This window comes from Dermochelys coriacea, chromosome 13 (assembly GCF_009764565.3).
Source record: "Dermochelys coriacea isolate rDerCor1 chromosome 13, rDerCor1.pri.v4, whole genome shotgun sequence".
NCBI lineage: Eukaryota > Metazoa > Chordata > Testudines > Dermochelyidae > Dermochelys > Dermochelys coriacea.
The window spans coordinates 29030363-29043584 of record NC_050080.1 but is presented as its reverse complement, the minus strand read 5'-3'; the positions used below and the strand labels follow the sequence as shown (position 1 = coordinate 29043584).

General features: G+C 50.1%; 1 protein-coding gene across 1 annotated transcript in view; it reads right to left on the bottom strand.

The window, feature by feature from the left end:
- Positions 1-12376, bottom strand: part of SNTA1 (syntrophin alpha 1) — a 66351-nt gene extending 53975 nt beyond the window's left edge. Inside the window, exons 1-2 of the mRNA XM_038369647.2 lie at positions 11977-12376; positions 4362-4547 (exon numbers count right to left, since the gene is read on the bottom strand). Of these exons, the coding sequence (XP_038225575.1) occupies positions 4362-4547; positions 11977-12244 (454 nt within the window). The 5' untranslated portion in view covers positions 12245-12376. The remainder of the gene's footprint in view (positions 1-4361; positions 4548-11976) is intronic.
- Between the last annotated feature and the right edge of the window lie 846 nt (positions 12377-13222).

The following is a 13222-nucleotide window of genomic DNA, read 5'->3' as shown; positions in this document are numbered from 1 at the left end:
TGCTGTGACCCCTCTGCCTGACCCACCCTTTGAAGGAATGATCTAGTAGGAAACTCTACAAGGCTGCCCCCCTGCGTGGGTCCTCCTAGCTGGGCGACAGCCTGGTCCCTCAGGACTAGCCATTGTTCTACAGGCTAAATGGAGGGTTGGTCTCAGCCCAGGGCCTAGCAGACTGGGGCGCAGGCCACAAAAACCTACACAAAACAACTTGTCCCCTTCCCTACAGGGCCCCAGCAGAGAAGCCAAGGCCTGTACTTGTCAGTGGGGTTGTGGGGAGTGGGGTGGAGCGCTCTGCTGTCACCCCGGCAGAGGTCAGAAAAGAACAAGATAAGTCCATGAAGGACATCGCTAGCTATTAGCTAAAATGGCAGGGAGGCAACCTCATGCTCTGGGTGTCCCTAAACCTCCAACTGACAGAAGCTGGGACTGGAGGACAGAGTATGGATCACTTGATAACTGCCCTGGTCTGTTCATTCCCTCGGAAGCATCTGGCACCGGCCACGGTTGGAAGACAGGATACTGGGCTAAGTGAACCATTGGTCTGACCCAGTCTGACCCTTCTTATGTTCTCCTGTCTCTGAAGCACACTGGTGGGAGGCAGCATGGGGGGAGCTGGTACTGCCCAGCTGTGTTTCCGTCTCATGAGATGTCAACGCAGCCCCTCTCACCAGCACTAAATTCAGCCCAAGGAATGCAGGATGTGGCCAGCTAAGGGACAGCGTTAGGATTTACACCCAGGGCCAGGCGTCAGCTCTGCTCAGCGACTCCGAAATCAATAGGGTGTGTGGCTATACACCAGCTGAGGCTCTGCTCTGGCTTTCAAACAAAACACTGGGGAGATGCTAAACAATTTGCCATTGACCGACTGACTGAGAGAGGCTTCTCTGGGGGTAGGGCCAGAGCCCAGGGGGATCCCGGGCTGGCCCTTTCATTCTTGTGGCTGTTCTGGCAGAAGGGGGAGGAGGAGACAGGTCACAACCAGGACGTTTGCGCTCCCCACTAAAACTTTACGTTAGCTCTCTAGCAGTCTGCCCTTCTTGTGCCAGTCCACTTCCGCTCTGCCCAGGGTTGAGAGGCCGGCAGGGCCTGCTCGGGTGAAGCGGGGAGTCGAGTAGCTGAGCACAATGTCAGACTCTCCTGCTTGTCGGACAGGCAGGCCAGGTTAATTGATTCAGGGCACAGGCACCACTAATCTTCATTATTTCATCTCTCCCAGCCCAATCGCTGTGGCTCTCTCCTTCGGCCAGTTACAGGTTCTCCTTCAGTACAGCGTGACTGGACTCTCCACTTCGCAGGGGATGTAGGAGTTCTCTCACGACAGAGCCGTCTGGCCACATCTGATATGAGCCTCTCCCCAGTGACTGCAGGGTCAACCTTTCCCAGTGCCCAGCAGTTCAGTCTGCTGACTCAGACGTGAGGCAGCATGAGAGTCTCCTCCCAGGTGTCTGGATCGAGTGGGTCTCCTGAAACCTTCAGCCACCCATGGCTCTTCACTGCCAGCTCACCTGGCCATAACACTTCATCTCTCCTATAGTTCTGAGATATGCCAGGCAGTCACAACTGCAAATCAGTGAAGACTGGGAGAGTCCCCAAAGCTTTAATGGTTCTCACAACGTCTCTGCCATTATTCAAGTCAGTCTAGTTTTATAGATCACTGAGATTTGTGATCCTGGGAAACAGGTTGGTTTAAAACTAACATCCTCCAAAAACACCAGATCAGCATTCCCAGATCTCCCCTCTCACTGGGACCTGGGTGATGGGATTTTTTTAATGGTCATTATTTTTTTCAGGCACCGAATCTAGTCTGTTCATGCTGCTGTAGGTGAGGATGAATCCAGGAGGAAAGTTGCTGCATAAGTACTAGGCTATTCTGACTTCCATTATTAAACTTTGGCTTTCAAGGGTTTAGAACTTGGCATATTTACACCCTATGCCCCAGAGGCTCAGGGTTACACAGAACAAATTGTCCATACTGTCTAACTGCAGGCCAGATTCCAGCCCCTGCTATGACCCCTTTATGCTGCATTGGTAGTTTTCAGGGGGCAAATCATCCCATAGGGGAACTGCAAAGCAGCATGCCAGGGGTGGGATGGGTGGAAAGAGATGTGACCGGAACACACTATACTCTGGCTAGCCTGAGCTTTCCCTGGAATTTCAAACACAAAACAAACAACATTAGCTTAAAATCTCTCTTTTAGTGCTTGGAACAGGGAGCTGAACGGATTTCCCAGCTCACTGGATTTTCATCTTTGAATACCTGGGTTCAAATCTCAGCAAGACACACATGAAGATTAACATGATGGTCTCAGCCACGTCCTGAGTTTAACCCCTGCTCTGTGTTGGAAATTATTTTCCTAATACATTTATTAAGGTTTCCCAGCACTCAATTTCCTTTATTTGTCCCAAAGGGCCACTTAGTGCTGGTTGCATCCCAAACACCAATATAATCATATACACTTTTGAACTTTATACACTAACAGCAATACAGTTATAAGCATTGGCCAAAAAATTTGCAACAAATTCAGGTCCAGGAGACACCTTCCCATCTTCTGGCACGGCTCCTGAGGGGTAAGGAAAAGCTCTGCCCAAGAACCCTGGAAACCCTTGCTCTTCACACTCAATAGCAAACAAGGGATGTCCTTGCTGGTTAATGGACTTCAGCCAAGGTTTTAGGGCTAAACCCTGAACCTGGTGCCAAATTAACCCTGTTTTCTATATTTCTATTACTTCAGCCCAGACGTTCAATCAGGTAACACTGATATTTCCAGGATCACTACAAATACAACACAAACAACTCTTCTCTCTCATGATCTTATTGGTTTGGTCCCATGCTTTGAGCACATGGCTCATGCTAAGATCCAAACCCAATCTAAAACCAGCAGTCACCCAGGTCTAATGTGGGCCTAGATTCCTACACTCTGACACTGACTCCTTCTGAGACCTTGGGCTAGTCATCCCCGCTCTGCCTCAGTGCATCTGGGGGTGAAATGGAGAGCACAGTTGGAGCCTAGCTCCCAGGGCCCTCCGGCAGAGGTCTCAGTGTATACCCATAAAGCATTTGAAGCTGAAATGCGATATCATCACTTCACACATTTATCTATCAGAAACCACCAGTCATACCCGGTTAACAGAGTCTGCTCAGACCAGGCCCTTCACTGTAATATCGGGGGTGCTGCAGGCCAGGACTGAGCCGTGGGGGAGACCCAAGCGTGGAGCTGAAGGTGAAACACAAGTGAGGATTGTGGTGAAGATGGCAGGAGAGCCCATGGGAAGCAAGCCTGCACTGCACCTACGCCAGATCTAGCCAGTAGCACCAGAATGTGAAGATCTGGGGTGAGCCGGGCAATGCAGAATTGAAATGCCCTATTTAACCCAGAATGCAGTCCCAAGGTGGCTCAGAGTCCTGCCCCACAGTCACCCACCCCATGCGAGCCCCTGAAGGGGGAGGGCAAAGCTAGTGAGCTCCAGGCGTTTATTGCTGGAGACTGAGCAGAACAAGCAGTTTCTGTCCATCTATACAGGGAGATCCCAGCAGCTATTTCTCACTCTCAGGATGAGCAGATAGAATGGTTTGTGCATATTTTGTTTTTAATTAAAAACGGTATGTAAATGTATATGCAGATTTGGATCTCAGGCTCCTGGCAAACTGCCAGCACAGCCCTCGCTATTGCAAAGAGCAGGCACTGCAGATGCCTCCATATTGCAGCCCATCTGGCATGTAAAATCCCTTGCTGGTCAGACTGGCTTCCGTGGGCATCCCCCAGCAGGGAGCCTCACCCCAAGCCCTCGTGGCTTTGGCGAGGCTAAGCAGAACCCCCGACAGGTTCGGGATGGCGAAGAGGGTGTGTGAACTTTCATAGATTCATAGATTCATAGATACTAAGGTCAGAAGGGACCATTCTGATCATCTAGTCCGACCTCCTGCACAGCGCAGGCCACAGAATGTCACCCACCCACTCCTATGAAAAACCTCACCCATGTCTGAGAAACCTCACCCATGTCTGAGAAACCTCACCCATGTCTGAGCATTTTCCTCAGCATTAAGAGTTTCCGAGTGCCATAGTCCATCATTTGGTCACTCTGCGTTTGTTACCTGATTCAAGCATGGCCCAGCTGAGCCCCATGTGCCCTGCATTTTGGACACTTCTGGCCCTTTCCAGGGCATCGTGGGGGGAGCCCCCAGAGAATCCTCCATGGCACCTCCCAGCACTGAACCTAGATGCATTGTGCAGAAATAAAAATGAACAGCAGCACCTCTGGGGTGAGGGAATGGGGTCTGTATCTCAGCCACGGGGAAAGCACACGCAGTCTCAGTTGGCAACATTCGCCACATTCATACCCAGGTCTGCTCTGGTACTTACCCTCCAAGATCACTTCCTTGCCAGTCTTCTTCAGTGCCTGCACTGCCTCATCGTGCGTCGCCTCTGAAAGGTCGGCCCCATTGACGGAGAGGATAGCGTCTCCTACAAACAGTGCCTCTGTCTGATCTGCAGCCAACCCCTTAAAGATCTTGGAAATCAAGATCGGCATTTTATTCTCTCGGCCGCCTGAGAAGAAAAGGAAAGAAGGACGTGGGTAGATACTATTTATATACAGAAGGAGGAAGGTACTATTTAGATAGCATCCTGCTTAAGACAAATCTGAGTGCCGATATAGATTCATAGATTCATAGATACTAAGGTCAGAAGGGACCACTCTGATCATCTAGTCCGACCTCCTGCACAGCGCAGGCCACAGAATGTCACCCACCCACTCCTATGAAAAACCTCACCCATGTCTGAGCTATTGAAGTCCTCAAATCATGGTTCAAAACTTCGAGGGAGCAGAGAAGCCTCCCTCCAGTCAACCATGCCCCATGCTACAAAGGAAGGCAAAAAAACCTCCAGGGCCTCTCCAATCTGATATATCAAGATTTAGCTCATTTTCCCCAGTAATGCATCAAATTTGCAACCGCTGGTGTCATTTTTGGGTAGAAAATATTTTCATTACTTTTATCATCATGCAGAGGAGCATGAATCAGAGGAGGTAAGCATCTAATCTCGCTTCCACCCAGAGATCCTAGCAACTGTTCTTTTCTTCCTTGGATCTCAGAATATACATTCTGCCACATCGCTCATGGAGGAGAGACGTCCAGTTTCTGGCCCCCTTCTTGGAAATACAAGATTCCTCAATTTTGGTTTCAGCCAGTTGCTACATGTATGATTGATAGGGATGGCTCTTAGTGTTAGCTTTGTGCTAAGCTCCTGCCACATGGATGAAGCATCAGTTCGTCTCGCAGCAGTGATACTGGCTGCTTATTCCACCCCAGTGCAAGCCTGTCTGAGAGTTTCTGCTGCTGGTGATGGCTTATCTTAAGTGATCACTCTCCTTACAGTGTGTATGATAAACCCATTGTTTCATGTTCTCTGTGTGTGTATATAAATCTCTCCTCTGTTTTTTCCACCAAATGCATCCGATGAAGTGAGCTGTGGCTCACGAAAGCTTATGCTCTAATAAATTTGTTAGTCTCTAAGGTGCCACAAGTACTCCTTTTCTTTTTGCGAATACAGACTAACACGGCTGCTACTCTGAAACCTGAGAGTTTCTAGAGGCTCTTCTGACTAGACATCAATAAAATGAAATGCAAAAGAAAGGAAACACAGATCTGCTCCTACATGGCTGTCTCACGTCCAGCTCTCATCAGTCTCTCTTTAGTGGAAATTCCACTGCTACCATGTCTGTGGATGACACCGAAATAAGAGATTTAATAAATACACAGGTGGCCTAGGTCAAACTGGGAAATGACCAAGAAAGTTTAGAGTACAGATGGCTGTAGGCATCAAAGAGTGACCAGGCTGGAGTGCAAGAGACCGCGCCTTGGACGTAGCTCTCCTTCCCCAAGAGCATTGGCCCGATCCTGACTGGGTTCTACTGCAATGTAAGTGTTAACTGTAACAACAAACAAACGGATAATAGCATCTCCAAGAGCAGGGAATAACAGAGACACATCAAGGCAAGGGGACACGCCACATGGATGCACCCATTGCATTAAAGAACCTTTGTTTTTGGCTTGATCAAGTCCTGACATTATAAAATGCATTGCCTGGGCTGAACTCTTCCATGTGAACAAAAGCCCAGTAGGAGCTGAAGGGGAAGAGAGGTTAAGGCATTAGCCTGATACTTGGGAACCTGGATTCAATTCCTGACTCTGCAACAGGCTGTGTGACCTTGGTCAAGTCACCTAGTTTCTCTCTGAGCCTCAGCTCCTGTCAAGGCTGATTCCCCACTCTGGGACTTTGAGTGCAAAGATAGGGGCCTGCAAGGATTCTAAAAATTAATACTGGCCACTCCAGGCTTCTGTTAAACTCCCAAGGTTACAGCTTTTCTCTGACCTTGGATGGGTAGATGCTGCTACCACCCAAGTGCAAAGTCCCTTTAGGACCCAGGAAGGTGCACTTGGGAATTCCTTCCTCTGGGGTACCCTCAAGCCCTTTCACACACACACACGCACACACGCACATGCACACGCACACACATCCTGCCCCTGGGAAGAGCTGAAAAAGAAAAACAAAGGAAATCAGCTGTTGCCACCAGTTAATTAAACAACATGTGCACAAACCTATTAGGACACAAAAACTCAATTCTGTTCTTAAAAAAGGTAAATTTTATTAAAAACAAAAAGAAAGAAAATACATCTGGAAAGTCAGGCTATTGCTAGATTTAAAAAAAAACACTTACAAGGATTAATCATCAAGAATAACTTTCTTGAGGTCCAGCTTAAAGGTTACAAGCAAATCAAAAGCATTTGGAGTTAGCACAGAGGAGTCCACAAGCCATAAAGAAATAAAAGGAGATAAACCTAATCACGTCTTCCTAGACATTTCCTGATCTACTTACATATCTGGGATTTCAAATGAGTAGTTTCTAGGTATGATACAGATAATTTTTCATACCTGGCTCAAAGCTTCTTACAGCATAACTGCAGCCCTGTCTGCCTCTCCCAGAGAACGACAGACAGACAAAAGGGGAGCCTTGTTTCAATTTCAAAAAGTTCTAGCCTTCCCACTGGCTCTTTTGGCCAGGTGCCCACTCCCTTCCTTTTACCTATGTGTAGCAGTGACTTTTAACCCTTTACAGGTAAAACAAGTAGAGAACAGCTACTAAGAGGGATTTTATAGCTAACTGGCTGGCTGGGTCCATAAAAGGGCGCTTCCCCCCTTCATTTATCACAGCTCCCCACCTTTTTACAATGGGGATAACAGTACCTCACAATGGGGTTGGGAGGAGAAATACATTTCAGTTTGTGAGGCACTCCGGAACTGCAACAAGGGAGGCTAATACAGGGTGAGGAGGGGATTGGAAAGGGGTATTTCTGTGTTTGTTTGGTAAAACTTTTAATGCACTCAAATCAACAGGATTAACTCAAAGTCAATGAGAGTTAGGTACCTACCTAACTTTGAGAATGTGGGCCTCAGCTCCTCTGGTGAGAAGTCTGGCAATAGTACCTAGCCAGATGGAGTAATAGTCTCCAGCTCTCCACTAACTCCGAGCTGGAAGAAGAGGGGCTCAGGAAGGGTCACTGTCTTAGGAAAAAAAGGAGTACTTGTGGCACCTTAGAGACTAACAAATTTATTAGAGCATAAGCTTTCGTGAGCTACGTGAGCTGTAGCTCACGAAAGCTTATGCTCTAATAAATTTGTTAGTCTCTAAGGTGCCACAAGTACTCCTTTTCTTTTTGCGAATACAGACTAACACGGCTGCTACTCTGAAACCTGTCTTAGGAAGTAGTCTACAGTATAAAAAAGTGTGAGAACCACTGGGATAAACCTAGGTTTGCGCTTCCAGGGAGGCTGCTGGAGTTCCACTTGTTTCCACAGACATCTAGAGATTCCTATCAGTGTTCATTTTTTTGGTGGGAAAATGTGACATTCAACTATGATATTTATTGCATTTGAATGGAAAAGTGTCACTTTGTAGTGCCTTCCTGCCATGCCCTCTCCACCCTCCGAGGCCCTGATGGTCACCTTCACATCTGCATGACCAGCTGCACTGATTTATGGCTCCCAGTTTGAACTGTTATTACTTTGCTTTTGCATGTGTCATTGCAAAAATGAATCATTACCTGAATGGAGTAACATTTCTCTTAGGAAGGAGCACCATAGTGCTAACGAGTGCCGCGGGGGAATTTTTAGACAGAACTTTTTTTGCTCTAAAATGCCTGTTCATCAACATCGAATTGTTTTGCGGACACCATCGGTTTCAACAAAAAGGTTTCTCAGGTCCAGGATGGAAGAGAGCCAGTGAAACCCACCCCAGAATAGCCAAAGAGCCTACACTCTAAAATTCAGACAAGACACAGAAAAGGGAGCAGAGAAATGGTGGGACTGGAATAGAGAAAGGGAGGACAAAGGTTATAAAAACAAGGCCATGTTGATGCCCGGGATTTACAAAAATGCACATCTTGAAGGTTTTAGTGGGTTTTTATTACGATTATTAACTATCCCGAGCTCTTAAATAGCACTTATATATTTCATCAGTAGATTGAAGGCAAAAGAGGAATCCCGTATCTGAGCAGTGTAAAGGGATCAGAGCATGTTTCTGTGTAACACATGAACTTTGCACGGTATGCCTTTATAAAGAAACCCCTCCAGCAGTGGGGAAAGCATGAAGAAGGCACAGAAGAATCAATTATATCAGCCTAGTCGCTCTAAACAGATGCTGGTTATGCTACCACTCCAGCAGCCACATTTTCCAAAGAGCTCATCTCCCATCTGGCAGCCAGATGAACTCTTGAGTATCTGGATCTAGATGTCCACATTTTTTGCCACTGGTAGCATGGATAGGAACTTTTGGCAAGGACTCAGCCGAGACAGAACAGGGACAGAGCTCTAGATTTCACTGAACCAGACTGAGCTCTGTTAGTTTTGTGACTATATCGAGAGAAGTTATGTTTTTGCTTTGCTGTACAGATTTTATAAAACAACGGCTTGTGGGATGCATGGATAAAGAGTCCTCCCTCAAGAGACTGAACTCACAATGTGGGCCCAGTTCCATATTTCTGTAATGAGGAATCTCCTCCTTAGCATCCCCCCACACCACCAACATTAAAGATCTGTAATCGGAAAAGATCAATATATGGTAACTGCTCTCTAAGGCTGGAGTCATCTCAACTGCAAAACAGAGAGAGGGAGAGAGGGATGTGAAATAAGGGCAAAACAGACACAAAAGAATCAAATTATTGTTAGATGTACAGGCCACTTAAATTAAAAATGTCTCTAAAGAAGGAAATAGGGGGAATGATGCATTTGGGCCAGTTGCTAGCTTTTTTCTGCTTTATTCAGCTCCCAAATGTGCCCTGTCCTTTCCTCTTCCCCATCCCACGTAAGTTCGAGAGGCAAGAACACCAACTCTTTAACATTTGAAAGAGACCGACCTGGCTCCTGCATTGGCTTCAATTCTGTGGAAACGTGACCCACACCTACTATGTATTAATGGGCCGAAGCCAGCCTGGCAATAGATCCATTTTCCAACATCTCCTCCTGTCAACCCTCTCCGAGTTCACTCAGATTCCCCACAAGGCGCATTGTCTCTGTCTTGGATTTTGAAGGTCAAAACTGCCTGTCTGCCAGGTGTGGCTTGTGATGCATCAACTGTTAAAATAAACAACTGCACCCTACAGCTTAAAGAAAATTATACCTTCACAGCCCCATTCATTTTGTGCTAAAACTGTATATTTCTCAGAGCTTCTTCCAGCCACTGTACTGACTTCCTCTGAGCAGTAAAGTTGCACAAATGAGGTCGTTTGAGCTGTGCTGATCACGAGGATAGCAGTGCTTTTACAGTGCAGCCTTCACTGATATCAATTCAGTAAGTGTGGTGGACTGCGGATTTTTATTCAGATATATTTTGATAGGGGTGATGGAATTTTGGAACAGAACTCTGTTGCAGACTGCAGGCTAATGTGCAGGAATGCCAATAAAAGAACAGGAAAACATCCTTTCACATCAGTGACAGGACAATACAAATGCAATGCCAGTGCCTAGCCAGTGGGCAAATGCAAACAACCACCAGAATTCACAATTAAAAGACACCAAATGTGACATGAACTGAATTATGTGGGATGTAAGGGGAGAACAATTCTCAGCTCTTTTTACATTTTCATGGAATAATTTATGAAAGAATAACTCCTCCCTCCCCCATCCAGCTTAACCTTTCAGTTCAACACCACCCAACCCTGCTTAGATGCATTAGACCAGGGGTCTCAAACTCAAATGACCACGAGAGCCACATGAGGATAGTACATTGGCCTGAGGGCCGCAACACTGACCCCCCACCCTGCTGCCCATCCCTGCCCCCACTCCACCCCTTCCATGAGGCCCTGCCTCTGCCCCACCTCTTCACAACCCTATTTGCCCCCATTCCAACCCCTTCCCCAAAATCCCCACCCCAACTCATCCCCCTCCCTGCCCCCAGGGGGTGCAGGAGGGGTGCAGGTTGCAGCAGGGAGCTCAGGGCAGGGGGGTCCGGGTGCAGGAGGGGTGCGGGGTGCAGCAGGGGGCTCAGGGCAGGGGGTCGGGGTGCAGGAGGGGTGCGGCAGGGGGCTCTGGGCAGGGGGTCAGGGTGCAGGAAGGGTGCGGGGTATGGCAGGGGGCTCAGGGCAGGGGATTGGGGTGCAGGAGGGGTGTGGGGTGCAGTGGGGGGGCAGGCTCCGGCCTGGCACACACGGGGGCAATAGAGGCCAAGGAAGATGTTTGATTATACATGTGAGATCAGTCTAACCTAAGGTTAAGTAAACACAGTGCAAGTGATGGGCAATTTCAGGTTCACAAGCTGATCTCACATGTATAATCAAACATCTTCCTTGGCCTCTGTTGCATTCTAGATTTACAGCAGGCACATGTAGACCTGCCAGCATACAACTCACATAAAAAAGCACTTTAAAGAAGCCAGGTTTCAGAGTAGCAGCCGTGTTAGTCTGTATTCACAAAAAGAAAAGGAGTACTTGTGGCCCTTAGAGACTAACAAATTTATTAGAGCCTAAGCTTTCGTGAGCTACAGCTCACTTCATCGGATGCATTTGGTGGAAAAAACAGAGGGGAGATCGAAGCCAGGGCTCCAATCCTGCACGTGTTTAACTTTATGCACTGTGCGTAGTCCACTTGGCTTCCATGGTATGGCTCACCACATGGCTACATGGAAATGCATCCGATGAAGTGAGCTGTAGCTCACGAAAGCTTATGCTCTAATAAATTTGTTAGTCTCTAAGTGCCACAAGTACTCCTTTTCTTTTTGCACATGGCTACTGAGTATGTATGTAAGTCTTTGCAGGAGCAGTGCCAAGTTATATTTGTATGTAAAGGTAACACTTTAACTGGGAGCTGATTCAGCCTGTGTAACTGATATAACAGACCTAAAAATACACTGCAACTTTCAACCAGTGCATATGACCGGGCTCTGCAACATCATGACATGTCCAGTTTAGAGATTAAGGAGCAGAACCTGCCAAGGCGTCACTCTTGCCACTCCTCTGCATGGGTCACAATGCGAAGGCCTGACCCTGAAAACACACACGTGAGCGACTTCACTCCGCTCCTCCGGGCAAGTGCAGGATTGGGGCCCCCGATGGATCCGCTCGTCCATTCCGCACTTCCCCAGCAGCCCCGAGCGGCACTGACAGGTCCCTCCCCCGCAGCCCCGCCGGAGCCGTGCTAAGGGGGAGCAGGAGATGGGGGGCTGGGGCGGTGACCCCCCCCCTCCAGGGCGCTTTAGCAAACACGGAGTGGGCACCCGGCCGCGCGCAGAAGTTGGTCAGGCACCAGCCAACTCCCCGGGGTGCCGCAAGGCACCGGCCGCCCCGCTGCGCCTCGGCGCTACACGGTGCCCAGCCGGGAGAGCCCGGCAGTGCCGGCGCTGGGCGGTGGCGGGGCAGGACCCTGGAGCCGAGCGGCAGGTTCAGCCCACGGGGAACGGACCCTCGCCCTCCGCCGCGCCCCTCACCTTTGATGCTGATCCCGAGCCCCCCCACGTCCTGCTTCACGATGCGCACCGTGCGCTTCACGTTGGTGAGCGACTCGGGCACCTGGGCGCACGGCTCGCCGCCGTTCAGCGGCGCCGGGGCGGGCGGCGGCTCCTCGGCCCCCGCGCCCTTGCCGGGGCTCACGGTCAGGCAGTCCTCGGCCAGCGTGACCAGGACCCGCAGCCACTGCTCGCCCGGGGCTCGCAGCTCCAGCAGCCCGCTCTTCGGGGCTCTCCGGCCGGCCGCCATCTTCAGCGCATTCCTGGGATAGCTGCTGCTGCGCCGCCTCCCGCCTGCCAGGGGCCGAGGCGCACGGCGCGGAGCGGGGGCACCGGGCACCGAGCCACCCCTCGGGCGCCGCCCCCGGGAGGCAGGGCGGGCTGCCGGGCACATGGGCAGCGAGCCGCCGCCCCGCCCAGGGAGCCGCCTCCCGACACGGCCTCTCCCCGCCCTGGGGCGCAGGGGGCTGCGGCGGACACGTGGGCGCGGCGCGGAGCGTCCCCTCGGAGCCGCCTGTCCGCGCTCGCGGGCCCCGGGAGCCGGGTGGGGGCAGCTGCGGAGCCGGGCCGGGCCCTCGGCGGCGGGCCAGGAGCTGCCCTCGGGTCGGGGCAGAGCTCCTAGCCGGCCAGTGCCCGCCGCTCCCCAGGCTGGGGCGTCCTGCGGACTTTGGGGATCGCTTCCCCGGCTAGGAACAGCGGGGTTCATGCCTGACCCAAGGCAAGAGGCCCAGCTACGTCCCTTTCCCCAGCACAGCAGATACACTTGCCCCCCGTTCCCCCTCCCCATGTTCCCGCCCCATCAGCATGTGTCCGCTAGGGCTAGATGAAGAAGTACCCAGCCCAGCTTGTCCAAATGTTGCAAATCAGTTAAGCAGACAAAGGGTTGCCAGCTCTGCAGGGAGAGCGGAGCTCAGAGTAGGGGACTGGGAATTAGACCTCCTGCCTTATGCCAGCTCTGCCTCTAGCTCCCAGTCCAACCTTGAGCCAGTCATTTCAACACAGATTCTTAAAAGTATGTAGGAAACACTATCCGCTTCCATTGATTTCAGGGGACCTGCGGTGCTATTGTCATAGCTGGGCCTGCAAATTTACCTTCGTTGTAAACTCAAATGTAAAAAGGAAGTGAAAGTAGATGGCAAGTATCAGAGGGGTAGCTGTGTTAGTCTGAATCCACAAAAACAATGAGGAGTCCAGTGGCACCTTAAAGACTAACAGATTTATTCGAGCA